The sequence below is a fragment of the Gavia stellata genome, chromosome 12 (assembly GCF_030936135.1).
Source record: "Gavia stellata isolate bGavSte3 chromosome 12, bGavSte3.hap2, whole genome shotgun sequence".
In the NCBI taxonomy this organism is placed as follows: Eukaryota; Metazoa; Chordata; class Aves; order Gaviiformes; family Gaviidae; genus Gavia; species Gavia stellata.
Genome location: NC_082605.1, coordinates 21,160,475 through 21,184,752, shown reverse-complemented (window position 1 = coordinate 21,184,752; position 24,278 = coordinate 21,160,475). Strand labels below are relative to the sequence as shown.

The 24,278-nt window shown below is 40.4% G+C and overlaps 1 protein-coding gene across 4 annotated transcripts in view; it reads left to right on the top strand.

Moving 5' to 3' along the window:
- The window catches only part of PDZRN3 (PDZ domain containing ring finger 3), a 148,253-nt gene that overhangs the window by 108,124 nt on the left and 15,851 nt on the right, over window positions 1–24,278 (top strand). For 2 of the 4 annotated variants that reach the window (XM_059823120.1, XM_059823119.1), the window contains one exon: window positions 23,169–23,419. In XM_059823120.1, the coding sequence (XP_059679103.1) occupies window positions 23,169–23,419 (251 nt within the window). Of the gene's footprint in view, window positions 1–6,768; window positions 6,838–23,168; window positions 23,420–23,773; window positions 23,786–24,278 lie in introns of those variants that run through there. The other 2 variants (XM_009816305.2, XM_059823121.1) reach the window with 2 other exon arrangements.

Below are 24,278 nucleotides of genomic sequence, written 5' to 3'. Positions count from 1 at the left end.
AGGTCAAAGAGTAGAAGCATTTGGACACAGTCAAATGGATTTTACACCTTTGTATCTTTCTGCCACTACTGTTTTGCTTCAGCAAACTGGCTAATATCAGATATATCCTACTGGGTACCTTTCTAAATCACTTCAATTTTCTTTGTCCCTGGGCTACAGTTGTATGATCAGGATCCAAAGCTATCACAGACTATGATATAGTATTTTACTTGCTCGTTTGTATTAGAATGAACTTTATTAGCTTTTGGGCACGTGCCTATCAGTTTTAAAGATTAACTATTATGTCAATAGTTTTTATGCAGTGTTCAAGTACACTGAATCATTTTGCTTGCTCTGAGATTATTAAAAGTGTATTACCGCTTTTTTTTTAGTTTAAAATGAACCATCACTCAGAGCAGCCTGTGCTTACCAATGCTATCCCTCTAAAGTGATATTTCACAGCAAAATCAAAATGGGGATAGATGCTCTGTAAGTAATTTTAGATTTGAGAGCATGTGAACCTTATAAACACAAGTGTGTAACTAACATTTGACTCCACACTCCTGTGCTTTCATTATCCACTTTCTTCCTTTAAATATTCTTAATTTTCTGTTTTATAGTCTTGTAACTGCTAACAATAACCACAGCACTTTTACCATATAAAAAATTTGTGCAGGCTTAAATGTGTCACTCTTCTTAAATAGAAACTATCTAGTTAAATAACCCATAAAAAATTACAGAGATGAGCATGGCTGTTCCAGTATCAAAACCAGGAAATCAAAGATGCTTCTTTGCGAGGAAGCTGAGGTTTCAGCTAACATGAAAGAAGCTTTCAGAGCACAAATCCAGCCTATAATCAGATTTTCTCATTTCCTTGCCAGTCTTCCGTACTTTCGGTTTTGTGGTTCGTAGTGGCCGACTACATTGTGTCACGAATGGGAAAACGGATGAGGATGGTGCGTCGGGGATTTGAGCTAAAGCACAACTCTTCAAAGTGTGATCTGCCTCCAGGTCCCTCACTTGGGTGTTGCTGGGCTTGGAGTACCGCAGCTGGCAGACGGTGATTTTGGAGCTGGTTGATGATTAGGTGAAAGAGCACTCCTTTTTTAATTAGTTCATTCCCTGCCCTCAGTAGCTAAAACCCTGTTTCATCCGCTTCCATCATGGTGTCATCACTGTAACCCCAGCGTGTACATCCTCTGGTTCAGGGATTGCCTTAATCTTTGACCAAGACCCCTTGGCACTGCCGTAATAGACACCCACAGAGGCGGCCCACAGTAGGAGGAGTTTCATAGTCCGTAGGTCAGCTCTTAGCATCCTAATTCTCCTCATCAGAAGGTCTCAGCGGCATATTAAACAGTTATTTACCCTATTCTGACCTCATCATTTCTGCTTCATGAAAGACTGAATTAACACCATAGCGTCCGCGTATCTACTGGCCTTGCAGTGCTTACAGTGATGTTGCTGTAATGTTCTTATAATATTACTGCCTTTCTCAAGTGGCATAAATTGAAGAGAGATCAGACTCCTTAAAGAGCTTAGAGGACAGAACAGTTCCTTCAGTGGTTTAACAATAAGTATCATTTCATTTAAGTTACTTCTGAGAATTGGAACTCTTTCAGAGATGCTAAGTGGAGCAAATAAGGATCTCAAGACTTCAGCATTAACTGATGGGAATAAAGCCAATGTTTTACATTTGCTTTCACATCCTCCTTGTGGTATGTTTTAGTTTAAATATTTTGGCTCCAGTCTTGAAGCTTCCAAGGCATAGGCAGATTGCTATGCCTACATGCAAAAAAAATGCAGAATTGAGATCTTTTTGCTGTTATGTTTAGAGTACGTATTTAATTGTTGTGCCTGCACAATGCCATAGAAAATCCTGGTTTGCTTTCACGTATTCCACAAAGGACGTTTTAGAAGAGTATTTTTAAAGTAGATCCACACTAATTAAATATATTACTAAGAATCCAACACTTCACAGCTATCGGCGGATTGTAGTATTGAGAATTTGCAAATAAACACTGGGAAACAGAACTCACTGTGAACCCATTCTCAACAACGAGGCACTCAAGCTTTAATAGAGGTAACCCAATGGCTATAATTAAAAAGCATCCTAACACACTTTGAAAAATTCCAGATTCTTACTTGAAAGTACAGTTGTGCAGCACAAACAGTGTTCTTTCGCACCACTCTATGTAATCATAATCTCTACAGTTTCCTGACTTCTGTTTATATAACACACGAATGCGAGAATTATTTATAAAGTCACAGCTGTTCTCTTTCCTAGCCTTTGTTTCTCGCAAGTCTTAAATATTTGTAAAAACAAGAAAAGTAATTAAAGTATTGATACATTAAGCAAACATTTCCCCAATCACACAGCTTAAATAGGAATCATTTGTTTAAACAGAACTTGCTAAGTATATGTACAAAAATATAATGTTAAATAGTTACTACATACTAGGAAAGCCAACTTGCATTTAAAGAAACAAAATAAACGATGCCAGACCGTTACTAATATTGCAGTCAGCCACTCAAACATTAGGAACTCCCAGAACCGAGTGCAACGGTTTGGTGTTTGCCCAGATCTGTGAAGTAGCTATGTGCCATCTGCTCCTCGCACAAAGGACGGGAGTTTATTCTTGCTGGTGGGAACTGCTGTCTAAGAGCCAAGACTTGGCAGCGAAAGTCCTTACCCTTGAAGAGCTGGCAGAAAGCGCTTTTTAGCCTTTGAGTTCCCTAATAATGTTCCCCTCCGGGGTGCAGGTCCCTCATGAGTGCTTGATTTGCCTCTTTATTCTGATTCACCGTCCCGTGCAGATGGGCAGGACACCTCAAGTGCATTGGTGTCCAGTGGATTCCCCTTACCTGCCAACACCTGACGGGCTTAATAGTAAAATAAATTGAACATTTAAGTAGCAAAATTTATACTGGGCTTGTAGTTACAAACTGAGAGATTGTAGTTTGCAACTAAGACAAATCCAAAAGGCAAAACCAGCCTGTGGTCTGTGGCAGGGTTCCCTCCTCGTCATCACCCACCGTCTGTCCGGGACACCCAGCTTCCCGGGGACGAGAGCAGCACCCTGCCCTTCGTGGTGGCCCGTGCAGTCTGGCTGCTTTCCACCTTCTCTTCCTTGGGAATTAGCTTTTGGACTCAAAAGCAAATGTCTAATAGTTGGAGCCAGGTATCTTGGTAAAAGGGATTTTGCAGACTTGGTCGCATGTGATCAGTCAGGGAGCAAGTAATCTAGATAAATGCTAATGAAAGCTCTTGCTGGCACCTTGTGTATTCAAAGGCTATTTACTATTGTTCCTAGTCAGCTGGCTCGCTAACTTCCCATTCAGTCTGGATTGCTCAGATTCAGCTGGGACCACTATAATATTCACATTACGCGTCATACAAGCCATCCACTACGCGTCTTAACTACATTTTGTTAAGCTCATTATCTGTGGCACGCTGACGAGACCACACATGACACATTGTTAATGCAGATGACAGATCCCGTAACGAGCTGCCTTATCTGGACAAACCAAAGGAAGCCAGTTCACCTCCACCACGTACGGCACACGTTGACGAGGGTTCCTGTTAACACTCGGGGCTTGCCAGCGTAATCACACAATTAACATCTACCCCATCCCAGTGGCTCTTCCCGGCTGTCTGGGTCCAGCAGTGAGGAGCACTGAGAAGATCTCTTTGTTCTTGGTATCAGTCCTCGAACCTCCCAAAGAGCAATTAGGAAACAGAACTGCAGCGCTGGGGCCTCGTCAGACCTTCTGGCATCACCCACCAACCTCGTTTATCGTGGAAGAAGTCTCGTAAGAACTTTTTACTCAGAACATGCAAACTGCAACAGCTTAAGAGATGACCAAATATAGCAGATTTCACAGGGACAACACAAACCATCCCTATGCCAAACTTCAAGTTCTTCTTTCAAATTATGGTGATACTAAAACCTTCCCAAAGAAAATACATCCAGAATTTCTTAACATGGGCAAAAAATTCGGGGGTTTTTCTGTAATATTACTCTTGGAAATGACTGAAACACCTCGGCTGAAGCGTACCATTAAAAGCAAAAATCAGCCTTGGACAATGCCCAGAACACAAGTTTGCAGCCCAAATGTTTAGAGTTTGGCAAAGTACCGTAAAAACTAGCCTGTATTAACCTGAGGCAGCGCTACTCTTTCTGCCTATGGGATGAATAGAGAAATACGAATTCGATTTCAATAATGGAAAACATCTCCGTTGAGGTAAGCGCTGGCCTGACTATCAGGCCAGCTTATTTACCAGAGCAACAGTGCAACAAAGCCAACTGCGCCGTTAAGCCACACTGCTGCTGAGCAACGTGCTTAGGCTTTGTTAGCTGAAGAATCTGAAACGTCACATTTATGGGATCGCCCCACTCTTATATCAAAACAACAAGTCTTCTGCTGGACTTACTCTCCTCCCTGATTTGCAGACTATCTTTCTGAATCAGATGAAACTTTATCTCATGTAGTCTATCATGTTACTATAGGAAAATAATAAATAGGTGCAGTTCCGTTGAAACTGGAAATGAAATATCCCGCATGTTTCTGTTTTATTTCTCATCAGATCCAGCTGCATGCTATTTCTAAAAAATTCCTGACTGAACCCAGCCACCTGAACTGAACTCCAACATTTAAATAGCAACTAGTATTTAAGAAGAAACATAATTGCATGGGGAAAAAAACAACCATAGGCAACATTTTTGAAAGTTATACGTTAAGTTGCTGAATCAAATTACATAACCAAAAATTATGTAATCAAATCCATAAACTTTTTTACAATTTCACTAGGGTCTTTTTTTTTTTTTTTTTTTAATTTAATTCACTTATCATCATCATCTTTGCCGCTTTTAGGGCGCATGAGTTTCCTCATGCAAGAACTTTCCAGTTATTCGAGATCCACAGCCACTGGCTGTCAACCAACTTTGGAAAAGCCTGTCGTACGTGGTTGGCATATCTAACCAGGGATAGCCTGAATCGTTCTTCAGCTTAGAGGGCCAGCAGTAAGATCCAGGCTACTTCTGTCTTACGGTAACCTTGCAAGTTCTACCACCATGGCAGCAGTAATCTCATCAGGACAACATCACAGTCACAGCACAGGGATGGAGTCCCTGTCTGCTTTCAGATATCTGGCAGGGATTTGAAGAGGTCTCCTTTCTTTCTTTTCCTCTAGGTAGTAGCTTTTGCTGCCAAAGCACAGTCTCGGAGTTAGGGGACCCCTTCTTGTCACAGTCTCTATTTACTGAAGTCTAGTACTAAAACATACGGCCAGCATGAACTGCATTTCAGCAGCTGGTCATTTTAATGCTAATTGTGAGTTGGTCCAATTGTAGCAATAGCTGGGTATCCTGCGAGATACCTTTGTACGGACTTTGGACACAAAAGCTGCAGCTGATGCTTGCACGCCATTTCCATTGCCCTCCACAGAAACTGGCTAAGCCAGTAGAGAACCGCAGGACGAGATGCGGGCACTCTGCCTTGCAACGCCTGTATCAGAATTACGCTCTTGGTCTCATTCCTAGCTACTCTGTCATCTTCTCTTCTTTACAGCGGAATGAAATGAAATGAGGATTATAAAAATGCACACTTTCTGAATGCTTAAACAATTGGAAATGGGATGGTCAATCCAAAGTCGTAACACAAGGTGGTGTTTCCTACAGACTGGAAAATATGCATAAAGCTTACAACTTATGAGTACTTTTCTAGTTCATTGGGCAGTTCACTGATGTTCTATCCTTTGCATCTGTGGCACAGGTTCAGTGTGGATTTAGGCACTCACATACTGAATAGTCATAAATGCCATACTTATTTTATTGTATATCTTTTTACAATCTGGCAAAGTTTATCTTTTTAATATAACAAATAATATGTGAACCTGTCATTTACACTCTTCAAATACAATGAGAGTCAGGAGCATAGATGGCCATTTTTCACTTGGTATAAATATTACTCCAAAGCTAATCTATAAATATTAATCCAAGGCACTCTTTTTTTTTTCTAAATCCACATACATTCATACCTATCTCTCTTGCTTTTTAGCCAAGTCCTAAGGCTGCCTGTAGTTCTTTCAGGGATAGAGATGGCCTTTCTCTGTTGTGTTTGTTAAATGCCTAGTTCCATCATCTCCTGCTAGAAAACTGAGGCTCTCAGATGCCACCACAGTATGAGAGAAAAATAAATGCTACCCAGCATATTCAACTTTGCCACTGCTGAGTTTTGTACCATTACGTTCGTTTCATTGTGACTTACATTTAAACTGTACTTCTAGCCTGCTTAAATATGTTAAGAATTATCCTGAGGCACCGTAGTAAAATGTAGTCATGTTTATTTGTAATTACTACAAAATGGTTTACAAAATTGTTAGTGTCTTTTATTACGCCTGCTACTGAAGCACTTGCCTGTTAATTAGAGAAATTTCAGCTGTCATAGCTGGCAATTACAGCTTCTGTATCACTGTCTGTTATGAATAGTCAATGAGAGCTGATTAATATGCATGAGTAGCAGTATATAGCCTGTGCGTTGGAGCCCGGTGCGGCAGCCGGAGCGGCGCAGCAGAGGCAGTGCTGTGTACTGCCAGGGAAGGAGGGAGAGCACGAAAGAGAAGAGCCCCGTTGCTCTGCAGCACCCTGCACGATAACCACCGTGAACTGTTTCGGTCCGGCCGACCCGCCCGGGGGTTTGAAGGATATCTGCATGCATGCTTGCTAACTGAGATTTCTGTGGCTGCTCTGGTGAATAAGGAAGATTATTTCTGCCACTTAGTTAAACATGGGATGCAGTTTGTGCACTCTACAGAAGCAAGAAGAACAGTACAAGTTGCTGTATGAAGTTTGTCAGGTAAAGAATTAGATTTCATTTCTAAAAGCAAATATTCTCTTTTAGGCTTGTGACCACTGTTAATGACAGGGAAAATGGAATACCAAAAGCTGCTTATACAAGTGGAAATGAAAGGGGGGTTGCCTTATTTGATATGTGTATGATAATGATTATCTTTTTATGATGCACCTTCCCATCCAATATTTAAATGTATGCTATTATACATAAAACTTTTTACAAAACTTTACATCACAAAATAGGACTCCAGTTTATATTAGGCAAAATTTCTTGACAGGGGTCATAGCTTGGTCGCACACTCTTTGAACGAGTTAGGAAAGACATGCAAGGAAGGTTTTGTATCTGTTTACAAGTACATACAGACACTTCTTTCTGTGCAATGCATTAATTCCCTGCTCAGTCCGGTCTTTAAGTGCCTGTTCTTGCCAATATAAGTTTATGCCTAGTTGTTGTAGTTTTTGCACCTCTGCGTGTAGGAATACCAGCTAACAAATAGTTAGAATTGACAGCAGATCAAAACTACTACGCTACAGATCTTTATATGTCAAATTATTCATATTAAGCATGTGATAAGTTTTCTAAAAACGTGGTAACACACTAACATCTATTACAAAAATGTTGTTTCCTATGTTTCTGGGTTTCCTTCTGCCTGTATTGACTCCCTCGCTGAAATTTTTTTACTCTGTCACATCTGAAGTACGATTTGGACCAAAACAGCATGACAGAACCGTGCCAAGCGATGGCCAGGTGTTCAGGGACGTACTCCTGCTGATCTCTTTTGAAATACTCATAGGCAGAAAGCTTATGATTAGCCTCTGAAAGCGTGAAGTGGGTTGTCTGCACAAACACTCCAGATAAACAGAAGCCACCCAGATCCTTCAAGCTGTACTTTAGCACCTTGCCGTTCCTAAGGCAGTTTAGAACAAGCGATGATTACCCCCAGCCCCAGGAGCCTCGGGCCGGTTGACGTTTCCCAGCGCTGACACGGTCTGCGCTCGCCGGCAGAGGGAATTGCTCGGCGGTGCACAGGAGTGAAAGAAATCCTGTGTCTTCGCTGCATTACCACCTGCATCTGATCCCAGATACTGGTGTCACGGACAACAAAGTGAATAAAAGATGCGGGTTGTATGTTATGCTAGTAGGGAAGTGATTAAATTTTAAACATATAGTTTTGATCTAATTCTTGCTCACTCACCCAAAGGACGCTGACGCTTTGTGGAAGGAAAAAAAACTTGTGAGAGCAAATAGGAAGACGTGTTTACTGTCATTTCTATTTATACTAACTCACTTCCACTTGCTAAGCTGCTACGCCTCCGATGGTGGGAAGAATTTTAGAGGAGGGTAATCAGATGTCTTGGGCGTTATTCTGTACTGACAGCTAGTTGCAGATGCTGCCTGCAACAGCAGACCTGGTGCCAGGTATTGTTTGTGTGACTCCTGTTCAGATCAAGCAGTGGCTGCGGTAATAGTTACTCATCCCCCAAGGTCGCCAAGTTTTCACACAACCTGAGCTTGATGACTGTCCCTGAATCACAGTCAGAAGTGCAACAACCAGAACAAGCTGAGACAGCAACAAATGATGAATATTTTGAGCGTTCAGGAAGCTTGCACATTTTTTTGTTGTGAAATGAAGGCAGCAGAGAACCTTTACAAGTTACTGACATCTCCTAACAGATGCAGGACAACATTCTTTAAATGCACGTCCTTAAAATCAGTCCCAGGGACAGTCCCACTGATATCTGAGACGACTGAACCATCCCGTGCTGGCTGCAGGTGCAGATCTCTGGCAGTAGTTTGGATTTAGAAATCAACCTGCAAAGTGCTGCAACCTTGTTTCAGCAGCGCGTGGCGCACGGTGCACAGCACCCCTGATTAACTTGGAGCATCGAAGCCCTTTGGGAAAATGTGGTTGCAGTTTCCACAGAAGTGAGAGGTGCATGTAATCCTGCAAAACTGGGATTTCTAACACAGTAAAGCCTGAATTACTATCCCTGATTGCTCTAGAACATAAGTTATCATGCGAAATTATTTTAACAGGGTACTACTTTGCTTTCTCTACTTCACAAGATAGATGGGAGGGAATTCTATAGCTTAGGGAGTACGTCCAGAAAATTAAATGTCACTATAACTATAAAAACGCATCCTCATGTAACCTACACATAAGAGCAATCACTTAAAATTTAACAATGAGGGAGATGAAGAATCATTTTCATTTAAAATAACAACACATAAAAGGCAAAACTTTCAAAATATGCTAAGAGTAACAAATACCTCTTACAGTGGTTTCATTTTGTATCATCCATGTAACCCTAGTATCATGTGATAAGATGACGTTGCCATTTCTGAGAAAACTAAAAGAACCTTTTTTTTAAGTCCGAGTTAGACAAAATTTGCACAACTTGGTTTTAGGAAATATTGAGCATTGTTACAAATAAATCCCCTTAGCCTTATTTTTTAAAAGTTCATGACTCTGAGATGTAGGAATTCAGAAAACACTTGCAAGAATTAATAATAGTACATAACTGCACTTTCTCTATTAGGCCAAGAGCTTTAGTGTGGCGGGGAAATTAATGCTTCAATAAATTACAATTCCAGAAGGTCCGGTACGTCTGGCTCCGTAAGTCCTCATAACAGAGAGCACAAAGAGGATCAAATATACCAGGGCTCAGGCTTTATCCCTTCCTCATCCATAGATAATTCAAAGAGATCCTCTTCATTAAGGGCTTTGGCACATTGCCTACAATTTCTTTCTGGGCTGCTGTGAGCTTAATGATGCAGAACAATGCTCTTCCCTCTTGTTGAACACATACCTTATTGTACCTTTAATCACATAATAAAAAGCAAATTAAGACACCTCGTCATTAAAGTCTATTGTAGCTGTGCATATCAATGCTTTGTACTACAAATACAAAGGGGATGGTGGCAGCTTGAAATCTTGATGCAGAACAGCATCACTGACGATAAGCGTGCTTGTGGCAGCAACGTGATGCATATAATATCTTGGAAGTAAACCTCAGGGTACATCTCAGTTGCATGCAGCATGTGAAATGAAGTAATTATATGCTATCAGATTTTGGGTTTCTAGTTAAATGGAAATTTTCTTAAGAAGATTTTAAAGGTTGTGAAAATGGAGGGAGACGGGGGAAGAAAGAAAACCAGAAAATTGGGAGTGTGTTTTAGACCAGTTTTTCAGTTTGCTTTTCTCAATGTCATCAGCTCCTATACAAACAATAACAGAAATAAGGGCTTTTCCCTTTGTAGGAAAATTCCTGGGGGATCAAAAAGTAATCTCCATTAAAGAAAACTTAGAGAAGAGCGAGTTGTCTAAGAGAGAGTTTTTGCATTTGTAAAATAGAAAAAAAATGATCAGGACCTCAATTTAAGAAACTTTCTGAGTACCTATTTCACTCTAAGCACATGTTTACACACAGTTTGGGAGGTAAGCACACAGTGAAATCATATCCTAAATAGACACTTAACATTTCCAAGGATAAGAATACAGAGTTTTAAATCACAGACAACTCTAAACTGGATGGGCAATGCTCAAAGCTGTTCCCTAGGATTCAAGATGATGGAGTTCGTCCAGTTCTCATGGTGGGAAGATATCATAAAAACAACCCATCAAAACGGGCACTTTCAGCCGAGAAATCATGCGATAAGTGAGTATGGAGACTAACGCCTTCCTCCAGGCTGGCCCTCCAGAATAAGGATAGGAACGCTGGCAGGAAACAAGCTCACGTTGCCGCTGCCCTTGCTTCAGATGATCTGAGGTCAGAAGATTCCTGCCTCCGTGATTGTTGAGCTGGCACCTTTCACAAATACTAAAGTTCAAATATAAATAAACAGTTGATGTAATGACCTTTGAGTGTTTTAGTAACTTGAAAGCCCTGTTCACATGCTCTTGGCTTGGCACATCTCTGAGACAAGCAAAAACGACAGCGTTGGTAAAAACAATAGCGGGCAAGCTGGATTTGTCTTTTAATCTAGACTAAGATACAATGCAGCCAAGGTTATATAAGCATCAAGGTCAGCATACAAATTGCTGTGCTAATGAGGAGACGGTAGTGATGAGGAACACTATATTTCATTGGCAACTTCCAGCAGCATCACTTGTGAGGAAACTATTCCTTCAGCAGAAACTCCCACGCAAACCAGTTGCACTGAGCTGATCACCGATACGGTTCCCTTCGCCATTAGAATTCCATTCACATGTTTAGACTTGCAAAAATTAGACTAAAGTAATCAGTCATTAAGAAAGCCTAATTCAAGGAAACAGTCTAACTAGACTTAAACCTACTGAGCAATGATGTTATCCTAAATCAGGGCCAGAATGAAGCTTGCCAAAATAAACATTCAGCTCAGAAAAAAATTCTAATCAAAACTGTAAGATTTGGGAAACAAAAATAATTGCCTCTGTCCATATGCTTTTCACACCTTCAAATTGAATTGGGTAACCAGAGAATTAGTTGGTCTACATTTCAGTAGTTTTCCATGTTAAGACCAAACTGGTTGTGCCAATTATAGTAAACTGGTCTACTTCAAATACGCTGCATGGCTTCAAATACTCTGTATGTACACTGTGTTGCAGCTGAAATTAAGAATAGCGTTGAAGTTCTATTCTGTCACTTCACTACCATTAAACTTGACCTCAATAACAGTTGTGAACCTATCACACTTACTTCAAAGTAGGCATGTGTTTGCTTAAACAAGATGCTAATTCCAAGAGCTTTGTTCTAGACAGGGTTTTCTACTGCTGAATTAGTTCAGCTGTAGAAAAACTCTGCTTGACAGACTGGAGACTCATAATCTTCAGAAAACTGCCCTTTAATGATTGTGGCGCCTGTCTGTGGCTCAGAAGTCCCCTTTCTTAATTAGACATTTACCAGAAACTGGCAATTGAAATTTTCCTCTTCACTTGACGATGAATAATGCAATGCCTCTGTTAAGATTTCTCTGGAAGATAGTCTTTATTGCGTGTTAGAGGAATATTTTGGTCATTAAAGGAACATAAACAAGATGTGATATGAAATAAACAAAATGCCTAATGGTCACCTGTGATACAAACGGATAATTTGACCTACCGTGCACCTGAAATACCTTTCTGCTTCATAATCTTCCTAAAATCTATGGTGCTTTTCTTCTTTACATTGAGCAGATAAAATGCTTAACCATAGCATAGCTTTATTTGGAATTTTTTTTAAGTGATAAATGATTGAAAAGATGAGTTTTGTAATGCTTTACACTTATACATCTGTTCAACACTATAAAGCAGGTGGCAAGAAGTCACAAGGGAGAAGGCACTAGGGACAATCACTCTGTGCTTTACTGTCACATGTCAGACATGGGCTGGGAAAAAGGAAACATATGGAGTAATGAAAAAGTGCAGATTTAATAAATGCGTTTTGTTGTGTTCATTAGTAATGAAACTAAAGGTCGGGCTTCACTTTCACTAGGACAGGACAACGCTACGTTTGTATGTACGTTGGGATTGTTCCTTTCAGAGGCTCAGTGGGTAAGTGTAAGCAGGTCCAGGTAGCCCTCCTGAACCCAGTAGCCAGTTAAGGATTTGACAGGAGGGTGACAGAATAAATAATATACATAAATTTTAAACAAGACTACAATACTCTGTGCTATAAACAGTGACTATTGAAGGAAGCCTTCTGATTAATACAGCATATCCTTAGGCAAAAAACCAGAGGTCGCCATCTAAAAAAAAATGGTAAGCAGCATGGCAGTTTTCTTACTTATGTCAATCCAGTGATAATTCTGGACCTGGACATGTTATAGGTGATTGGACACATAGTCCACTGGCACAGGAACCGGGCACTTCTTCATTTCATTTCATTTCTAATTGCTGAAACTTCTGGCTTTACACTGAGACGCTACCTTAGCTGTGTTCAGTAGCAGTCCATTTCTCAAACAGTACCATCAATCTCCTTGGGAACAATTGAGAAATAAAATGTACAAAAGAGTAATTGTACAGACTAAAACAATATTTGGTTTATGCATTTTCATGGATCACGTGCATTTACACTGAGTAAATTAGCTCCTACAGCAGCATTTGAGAGAAAGTGAACATTCATATGATGCAAGATCACAGCTGATAAGAAGATCTTTTTAAATTTGGCAGAGTTGCTTGCAGAGTGCAACAGAAGCTCTTGTACCTGACCTGACGGGATCTGTGTTTAACTGCCATCAATTTTAGCCAAAAAAGGAAAATGAAGGTGTTTTTATCAATAGCACCCTATGAGAATTCTAGGCCACGGTCAAGCAGCATGGACTGGAAGGGAAGAGTGAGGTGGTGGTGGGACTCGTACCTACCTGACACCTTTAGAGGTTTGTGTTCTTCAGCTGAGAACACTGCTCTGCTTCTGGAAGCAGATGGCCCAAGGTTACAAAACCTGCTCTGCAGATACCAGGTAGCTGCTGAAGGAGCAGACCCTCCTATTAACGAACCCACTTGGATCTGTCACTGCTGCTGGGCTCTCAGATGGCAGCACTGGGAGCTTTTTCCGTCTTTTCTTGGCAGCAAATTCAATAACCCTCTTCAGCACAGATACCTTCAGAGCTATCCTCAATTGCTCTTTCCCTGTCTTACAGCACTGAGACATTTGTGGAAGAAAGGAGGGGAGTGGGAGGATGGACTACAAATGATGAGCAACAGTGCAGAAATGGGAACGTCATGAATTGGAGTGGTCTTAAACATGGTGTCTTGGAGATCAGTGTTCAGGTTTCGGCTGTGGCGTGCTCTCATGTGACGTGGGACAGATCACTAACTCGTTTTGTGTTTCATCTTCTCATCAGTACAATACTCCTTTTGTCTTTTTGCTTGGAGCAGGCTCTCCAGAGGAGGCACTGGCTTTTGTCCTGTGTTTGCATAGTCTGATATGCTACCAAAATAATATTCGTAGTATTTTAAGGCCTGATCTATACACCAGCTTGTATTACTCCGGTTTTACTTGAGGTATGGTTTTAAATATTGCTAGACTGTCAACTATTTGAGCTGTAGGTGCCGGAAGGGCATCGCAGGGGAAAGCTCCCTCTGAGTATGTCTTACCCTTACAGCATTCTCAGAGCACCCTCTGCGTGCCACTGTTGGAGAAAGGGGACTGGTCTACAGGGACTTTTGGCCTGATTCAGTACAAGAATTGGTTTCTTATGTTACTCCGATTTCGCTTAAATCCATGTAACACTACACCCTCAACTAAACAGATTAATGTTTTTATGGCGTTTACTATCATTGTGTATTATACTTGTGATCACGTGATAGAAATTAAACGTTATTAGTGTGGCAACTCCTCTGTTGCAGTTACGTTGGGAGAGGCAACTCGGGACATCGGTGAGTTAGACGCCTGCCCGTGTAGGGACCCCTTGTCACACGATTCTGTATTTTAAATGTAAATCTAGAAACACATGGCTTTTTCACGAGTAAATTCTCATTCATAAAAAAATGAATTTTTTTTGTAATTTGCTGTACTAGACAAGTACATAGCCACAGGTTTTGCCTCGTGGGAAGAGCACATTTGAGAAGGGCAAGAGCATTGCGATGTCATGTCACAGCAGAAGCAGCCCAAGGTGCCGCACTGGAGACATGGTTGTGTACGTGGGCAAACCCGGAGAATGAGAGAAAGCGGGTAGCTGCACTTGCTGAATTCTGGTCATTAGTAATTCATGATTATTTATGGCTGTCATTTGTACCTCACTCATATGTGTAATTGATTGGCTCCCTCTGGGTCATGCTACTGAAATGGCAGAAAGAGTCGTTAAAAAGGGAGGGTCTGTAAACGTTTGTCTGTGGTTTATTTGGGCCAGGGTGATTAAGCCATGAACAAAAGATACACAAGAGATCACCTTTTTAATGCTGACAAAATATGAAAAAGTGTTTCTGCACTGATATTTAACATGACGAATGCATATTTAAGAAAAAGCGCTCCAAGTAAACTTTGCTTATAGAGATAGCACAAGAGTCTCAGAAGCCCCAGCATTAGTCTAAATCTGTTTTCATTGAAGCAAATGATAAAATGTCCTGTGGTTTTATTTTGAGTCATGATACATAGGAGAGGAGCCTGAGAATCCACCCAAAAGCAGGCACATTTTAGTATGCTGTATACAGTACTGGCGCTGCCTTGTTAATACGTAAATGTGCTAATTATTAGCAGAATAAAAATTCCTTTATTTCAAGGGTCTTTCTCCCAAGATTTTCCATTTGGAAGTTAATGGTTTAGAGAACAAATGTATTCTGTACTCTTAAGTAAAGAATTTTTTCTCTGGTCTTAACTATTTTGTCATGGATGGCTCACAAGGCAGAAGGGAAATGCACACACATGGAAACAGTCTATTACTAAACAATATAATTCTGTTTTTTTGAAAAAGAGAGAGACTGTCCATATGAGGGAAATAAAAGAGGGATTAGATGGAGCTGCAAGAAGAATTAACCTATATTTTGAACCTTCTTTCTCCAGTTCCTGAGGAAAAGGGGGTTTAGAAAATGGGCTTTTTGCTGCTCTAGTTTCTATAAAAATCTTTAAAGTTCTGCTGCTTTTTCTTAATATGCAGACTTCTTAAGAACTTGCTAAAGAAGTGAATCAGACCATAAAGAGCGTTTTAAATGGAGCACAGACATCTGTAGTCTAACAGAACTAGCATTTTTATAGTGCGCTTCCCAAGGATTTGCATGAATTTCTACAAAGAAAAGCTGCTTACTCATTCTTAAGCAAAAAAGTTTTTTCTCTGTGACATTTGTGAAGCATAGAAGAACCAACAAGCTGTACAATGCATACAAATGTTTACCATTCATGACATTAAACCCATATAAATCAGTCTAACTTGATGGAAAAATGATTTTCTTTTATGGAAACCTTTCTAGTTTCTGTTCTATACCGCCAACACCCAAAAAACAATGTTACACACTATTTAGGCAAAAATAAAGTACAAAATAATTATAACTACACACAGTAAACTCCTATGCGCAGGGATTTTCTGGCTTTCTCTTTTTTTTTCTGGCTTTCTCAACCTTTCAGTTAACTACTACTACCAACGTCCAGAGCTACTTCATCTGTGCTATCGCAAATGATGTTTGCACATGTTTGAATGCAAAACTCCTCGCCTACATTCACTGAGCTTCCTGCCTCATTCTCTTCTGCAAACCTCCTTCTAGCACGGCCCTGTCCTGTTGCCCTTGCACCTCCTCTCCAGTCTGCAGGGCTCCCAGGGGCTGGTGTGCCTTGTAACTGCAAGTGGGAAACTGGGAATCAGTTTGAGGAACATCTTGCTTGTGTAAATAACCCAGGTGTGTAAATTCTGCTATCACAGGAAAAGAGAAAGAACAAATGCTGGGTTTTCCAAAAGTGTTATTTCAGAAGGAAAAGAAAATAAGAATTGGTGGTAACCAGGAGGGAATTTTGTCTGTGTAAACAACTGGAATATTTTGATATACCTGCAAGCTCCCAATTTATGCCTGCCATCAACGAAGTGGCAATTAATTAAGTCTTCTCTACCAACCCAGCAAAATAAAACATGTAAACAGCTCACCTTGCTAAATAATTAAACAGCAGCTACTGATAAAATGACATTTATGTAATAGCACAACGGTGTAGTATCCTCTCAAAATATCTTCCTCATACCTCAAACAAAAATAAGAACGTGTTTTCTAGTAAAAGAGTACAATTCTGTCGTCTGGGTCATGGCTGCAGGTCCCATTGACTTGCACAGGAGGCCCAGCCTTGTCCTCACAGCTGGAGGGCTCCCAGCCTCCAGACCCCGGGAAGGTTTGGCCTGGAATTAGCATCTAAACAGGGGCAGTTGGCTCAGGAATTGCTGCAGGATACCAAACCTCTCAGTAGAATAATTGTTAAAGTGGAAGCAGGTATGTACGGTATAAAACAACGTGAGAAAATCTGTCTTCACAAAAGGTATTTCACTGTGATGTATATCCAGAATTAATAGAGGGAGATTTCAACAGGAGGGATGCCAAACGGCTCCCACAGCTCTGACAGAGAAGCCATTGTATAACTAATACCTTACACACTTGCAGCACCGTAAAATTATATGGAAAGCCGTGTCTTAGCTAGGTAGTGCAAATTCTTCACAAGCCTAAAAAGACATGACTTTTTTCCCTGGTTTTCTTCCTTTCTTCTTGTTGCTTCGCCCGTCACTGGTTTGTTCTTTCTCCCTCTCCAGTGGCCACGTGTACTGAGCATCCCATACTCTATAATACATATGCACCCAACATCAGATGATGCAGGTTCATAGTACGGTGCAGCTGACAAGCTACTTAATAAATACTTACCAAAGCAAGAGAGATTTGGAAACAGACTCAAGAATGCACTTGGGTCTTACCAAGACTCACCCACTAAGATCCTACTGCCCGTTTTTACTCTTTTATCTCCAAGGTAGCACTCAAACTTTTCCAGCCTTTTTCACACCTCTTAGAAGTTTGATCTTAAAGTATAGTCACATTGTATTTGGTCCTTTCACATCTCCTAACTGTCATGGGCTGTTCCTCAGGAGTTTCACCTGATGTTTAGGGTTCAACACTGAAGTCCATCTGTTGCTTCTATTTTCGGCCAGATACAGCTTATTGTCATCTTTTTTTTTTCTTTTTATTAATTCCTGTTTATTTTTCTCATCATTTACTTCTCGGAAATAGGAATTAATGAAAGCCCCATGATTAAAATGAAAGTTTAAGACATCGTTTCTATTTACTTATTTGGTGGGACCATCCATTTGGATCTGTGTTATGACCTCCCCTGTTATACCTTTATTGCATCATCTCTCTTTTCCTCATTTACAAATATACATCACATTTTACCTTAATTGACCATGACAGCATTCTCCTTTCCATTGTCAGAGTTTGGCCATGCAAACTGAATGCTGATGGCACACTTGGCATCATAACATCTTGATTTGCTATTGGACTCATCTCTGTTTCAGTCAGAGCCTAAACTAAGGCATTGCAAAGGCAAAACTCCCAGTGACTTTAATGAGCATCAAATCAAGCTCAAGCGACTATTTCATTTTCATTCCAAGTATTAAAAGTAAACTTCTAGGAGACACTGACCTCCCAGACAGGATTATGCCATGTTCATCTATAGATTTCTTGCTGCCTTTACAATGTAGATTTTAGGCAGCGTGCTCTCTGCAGTCTACTTTTGTGCAAAAGAATACAACATAAAGTATATATTGCAAATTACTATAAATTAAAATACTATAAATACTATTCTATTTCATAATCATTACATAACCTGTATTTTTAAAAAATCAAGCATCCCTTCCTTATTTACTATCTGGTCTTAATTCAGAGTATTTATCTCTGTGGCTCATGCAGTTGCTAAGCCTACTGTCTGGCTCCACGACAAATTTCATCAAGGTCCATTCAGTTTGGTTTAACTACGTCCACTTCAGTTTAACTACAGCGTTCTCCATATTCAATGTATCTCCAACACAAAGAAGGTCCAAAAGCTAAGCATTTCAACATTTCAGGCAAGTTAATTTATCTATCTTTTTTGCCATGAAAGATCCCATTGTCTCTGTCACATGGCATGTAAGGTTCTTAAGAAATTATGCATATTTGTAGGTTTTGGCAGCCTTCTGAAGCATTCATATGCATGGATTTTTTTTTTCTTCTGTGTTATTTCAGATGTAACTATTTATAAGGAAGAATTTTGCTGAGCACAATTCAGCAGCATTAGGAATAAAGTCTATGATTATAAAGCCACTTTTTTTTTTTTAGCAAAGTGAAACTGTAGAGATATATTTATTGGCTTTTAAGCACTGGGAATAATTGTTCGTCAATTGTGATGAATTTTCCAGATAGAAACTAAAGTTCTTAATCAATATCATCTATTTGCTGAAGTTTTGGAAGGGCTCAAGATTTGCCACAAGTACTAATTCTACACGATACCAGAAATCAGGCTGTTGAGGTCATCCCAGTATATTTTTCTTCTGCATCATTTTTGTGCTACTAAAAATAAAATACCAATACCTGCTACTATTTCTAGACAAAAAAGCCATTTAGCTCTGTTATACATAAGTGGACTTGAAAATTACTAGCTTTCATTACGTAGCATTCCCATCCTCATGTCCCTTCAACAGAAAATTGTGTTATTGATGTGCTGGGCTGGGAAATAGTAAAAAAAAAGTAAATACAAACTATTCAGTGCTCGGTATTTACCACATAATGCGGCAGTTACCACAGGTTTTTAGGGGCCCAGGTTCAGACAGTGTAATTTCCCTGCTGTAAATCCCTTTAAAGCATATTTTTGCATCATTGGATATTATTCCGTCATTCCACATTCAGAATCTAAATGGTTAAGAGTGATAGCTCTGTGCAACCCATTAACTCGTATTTTGTTAGTGCAGTGCTGAACACATCTAATAGGTCAGCAGTCCACCACGTTGGCCAAGACTGCCGGTCCAAACAGAAACCTGCAGAGCTAAAAGGATTCCACCCAGTTTGAGTTCAGGAATCGGTCTCTTGTAAGAGATCGACGGGCTGGCCCTGAAACCACTCCTCATGCGAACAGCTACTGTCCAGAGAATTGTTTGCCTCACATGATGTGGGTGCTGCCATATTTCATAGAATTATTAACTTTTAAAGACAAAATCCCCAACCATATTTTAGCATTGCATTAAGAAACCCATAACAATAACAGTACAGTGAGTTATGCTTTCGTTTTACTATAATCACTGCCATCTTATCAAACCCGTGATATAAAATCGTATATACATCAAATACAAATCCCCTTTTAGAGTTATTTATTTACCACGCTCTGCAGAATCCTAGTATTCTGAAATATCCGGGCGGAGGTTGTTGAATACAAATACCCGGTGAAATGCTCAATTCTGACTTGGAGCCAGCAATACAAGATGAAAGGTTCTAGCAGAGCAGCCCTGATGCCATTACTTACAGCACTTTTAACGTCCCTGCCCCCGGGTTTTCTCCAGCCCCTCCGCTGGGGCTATCCTTGTGCCAAATGAAGCAGAACAAGATGAGCACATGCTCCTCGACAGGCTGATTCACCGTCCAGTATCTGCAGTTAAGCCACTGATGAATGGGCGTTTGCGAAAACCCACATGGAGCAGTTCTGCTGTGGCTGCTGCTGCCGGAGAACTCGGCGGCGGCAATAGGCAGGCCTACGGAATGCTCAACCAAAAGCCAAATGCCAGAAAGTCACAAACCTTTTCTCCAAAGGTCCCCTTTGAGGAGAGGTGTTAGATTAAAATTTAGCTAGCCCTTCTCCCAAATTCTAAGGTCTGGTCTGACATCCTTCTACCTTCCTATGCGGCGCTTCTCTTTTTTCCTGCATTATCAGGTTGTAGAAAACGTAGTCAGGGTACTACTTGGAAATAATTCCCGCAGTAACAATTTATGCTACAGTCCAACTACCGCCTGTTCCCTGCGTGATATCAACCTGACTTTGAAGTTACGATTATTTATATAGCAATTACATATGAAAGCACAGAGAGGATGCCAGTCCACGGATTTGCAGAAATAAAGTGTCCTAAGGAACCTCAACTAAAATGGGGGCTTATACTAAACTGTAAGTCATCCAAGTTCATTCCAATATTGGGGAATAAACTGGAGAGCTATCCTTTGCATGATTTTACCACTTTTTAGCATACAGATGTGGAAAGCAGCTCACATGAAAAGTTTCCTGCTCAAGTGTTGTTCTTAGAACATTTCTGAAAAACACTACACTTACTACAATTTAGAGTCTTTTATTTTGATTGCTTGTTGGATTTAGTTGTATAAAAAAAAAATTAGGATGCACACAGTAAAATGTGCGACATTTAATTTGCAGCAAATAATAAAACTCAAACCATAATCAGCATTTCCTTTTGCCAGAGAAAACATTACACTGAACTTAATTTTACAGCTGTACAAATTGTTTTAAAGTAATCTGTTCAATTAGGCGAGTTAATGATATTTAATTTGACCAGGCCAAGCTTTACATGCTATGCATTACTGTGAGCAACTGTGGTCAATACAAGTGTTTGTGTAATGTAAATGTAATGCTAACACCTTCCATTCTCAGCTGGCTTAACAAAAAAAAGTGGTGTCTTCACCTCTCTAAGATAAACCAAAGATGACAGCATAGTAAGTGTTATGTGCACAAGGTAATTCAGCAGGAATTTAGCCTTTTCTGTCGATTCCGCACTCCAGTTAACCCTCTTTATTATCACCCAGCTTTTTGCTGTGGGCAATACGTTAAGTATGGGCTAAATTCAGTTACTGCACTGAGTAATGTTACTCATTTGGTTGCTCCACTTACTTTAATGGGACTAAACATGGCATAGCACAGTGTGAACTAAGGGCGATCTGATACCAGTAAAGATATCAGAATCTGCACATATATTTTAGAGTTTTCAATCATATTCAAGAAGCTAATGTGGCAGAGTCACCACATTAGTGTACATTTCAGACATGCACAAAAATGATTAAATTACAAAGTAGTAGCCACCACTAATACCTGAGGGTAGCCACTATTGCATTTACGTCCAAGGAAGGCAATTCATTATTTTCATGCCTTGGAAAAAAATATGCTACTCTTCCAAGCATTTCCACGCAGAAGGTGACAGTTTCCACTGTGCAACTGCTGCCTCTGATTGCAGATACAGTAATGCAGTTTATCAAGCGAATAGCTGTCTGACTGGAAAGAGTACAATGTGAGACATCATTCGTAATGAAAATATAGAAACAAAGTATGCTCCTTGATGAGGAGGGCTGCTATGATAGAGACCCTCACTGGCAGTGCTAGTAGCATCTTCAAATCTCAAATTGCAGTTTGTCTACATGTCAGCCAAGACTTGCCCCAGCCCAAAGAACATGGTAACAATTATATGATAGCACGATGCTTTAGGATTGTAATTTCACTATACAGCCTTCACTAACACATTGCTCTGGGCAGCTTCTCTTTAATCGTTTCTTTTCATCTGTATTAAAATGCCAACACTTTACAGGTTAAAAGAGGATAAAATCTTATTGGATTTACCAGTGGTTCCCACTAGGTCTGTAACAGAGTCTTTGCATATGAGCCCATAGATCTTTTGGATTTGCAGATATGTCAATAAATAGGAAGAATTTCAAAAGAAATCTCCATCTTGGGCAGGACACAGCAGGAAGTAGACACATATTCAGTCTTTTCACCACAGTTGCCTTTTTCCAGTTCATTCCACGCCATTCATTGTGTTTAGCTCCCTTAAAATTACAGTCCATGCAGAGACACACAGAAACGTTAAAACTTCTCACAAACCAGAACTCAAAATGAGAATTATGGTTTTGCAGCTTTATAAAAACTCTGACAAATATGACCTCATCTCTTTCACAGCCCCTGGGTAGACTTAGATACTTATGGAAGAATGCATTAGAAACCATGTGAGGAAGGAAGCTAAGCTTGAGTAAAACGCAAAGCCAGAGTGAGCTGGGAGTGCTCCAGACCTCTCTCTGGATCAGGAAGGATACCCCTGCTTGGCATAGATTTGAAACTTTGAACCTTGTCCTAAAATTGAGTGCCTCATCTCGGTTTTGCTGCTGTAAACAGGAGCTTCACTACTCTTTTGAGATAGGAGGGATCAGTGTTCAAATTCTCTTCTCAGACCCCCACCTTCCATGGGCTGGCATGTCTAGTACTGGTAGTTCTGCGTTGGGTCTCAGTCGTGTTTAGTGAAGGCGTTCTGTTTTGTAGAAGTATTCACTCAACAAGGAGACGATGGTGGTGAGATCTGGGGATGGGAAATGGCCAAGCTACACAGACAAAAAGGGATTTTGAAAAAACACCCATGGTTGTTTTTTCCTTGTTATTTCTATTCCCTATCCCAGTACAGGGATCCTATCCCTAAAATGCAGGGCTTTTATTGCAGTGAATGGGTACCACCATGACGTTTCATCTGAAAAACTGTTTATCAGACACAGTAATTTCAACTCTTGTCCCAGTAGTTCTGTTCAGTATTAGGGTTAAAAGATTTAAAAAAACCCAAAAAACTAGAAAAATTACAGAAGAATCAATAACTTGTTTCGTTTGAACAAGGGCTGAGGTATTTCTCATCTGCAAGAAGCAAATGGGACGTTGGTTTGTACTTTAGTTCAAAGAGTGAGTCCAGTAAAATCTAACTATCAAAATAAAAAGCACAGGATTTGTAAAGTTCCTCTAGTGAAAGGGGAAAGTGAAAAATGCATAAATAGTAGCCACTATGCATGGCGTAAATAGTTCCTAGTACTTGCTGTATGTACCTTTAGATGGAAGCCGAGGCTTTTAAATTAACAGCCAAAACCAGCAAAGATATCCTCCACTCTCTGACTTTCTCTCATTGCTTTGTTTGCTTTCTTCCCCCAGGTCAATGGGAAGGATTTATCTAAAGCAACACATGAGCAGGCAGTGGAAGCGTTCAAAACGGCCAAGGAGCCCATTGTGGTGCAGGTCCTGAGAAGAACTCCACGCACCAAGGTCTTCACTCCTCACGAGTCTCAGCTGGTAGATGTGGGCACACAGACAGATATCACTTTTGAACACATCATGGCTCTAAGCAAGATGGGCTCACCTACTCCACCCGTCTCTGTGCTAGACCCATACCTCCTACCTGAAGAGTAAGTAACAGTTTGTGAAGCCCTTGAAAATCCTTGCATTCCTTAATGTGGCATGTTAGAAGTAGTTCACAAACTTACCTTTACTTGCTGGTGAACCTGTACTCCCAGAAGTAGCCAGGATTCATACACCACTGAGCCATAACTCAAAACATTTTCATTTTTTCTACACACTAGCAGGCCATTATTCACGTGAGTAATGCCACTGAGTCACAACATGGCCTCATAAAGCTCATTTTTTGCTGGCATTTGATGGATAAAGTTATTGCTTCTTGTAATTCCTCTCACTGCCTCTTTGGGTTGCTTATGTTTTAACTTTATTTTTTATGGCTGCCATAAATTGTGTAATGCTAAGAGCTGCTACATTCTGTTCCAGTGTATTAATTACTTTATTATAACCCTGCAGCGATGTTACTCAAATAAATTATTTTCTAGGACTAAAATTACTTACCAGTGCTGTCATGGATGTTTTAGAATCAAATTTTAATTATTGTTAATGGTAGTTTGATGCTTTTGTACTTACAAATAAAAATGACAATTATCTCCTGGCACACACACACCACGCCCTCACACGCTGTTCAAGAGGAAAACGGCTCCCCAAGGAACCCCCCATGCAAATTGCCTGTCATCGTGCCACGCATCTCCACAAGGGAAAAAGGAATAGAGAGGATTTGGAATGTCTCAGTTGCTGCGTATGAGAGACCGTGATCTGGTCAATCCACAGCAATAGCTGGGTTTGAGATGATCCTGTACACGGTGAGAGGCAGTGCTAGAGTGTGCACATGTCCTGGCTGTGCGGTACAGCTCTGGAGGGGAACCCACAGACAGCTGTGAACATTGATCAGCGCACAAACACACCCCA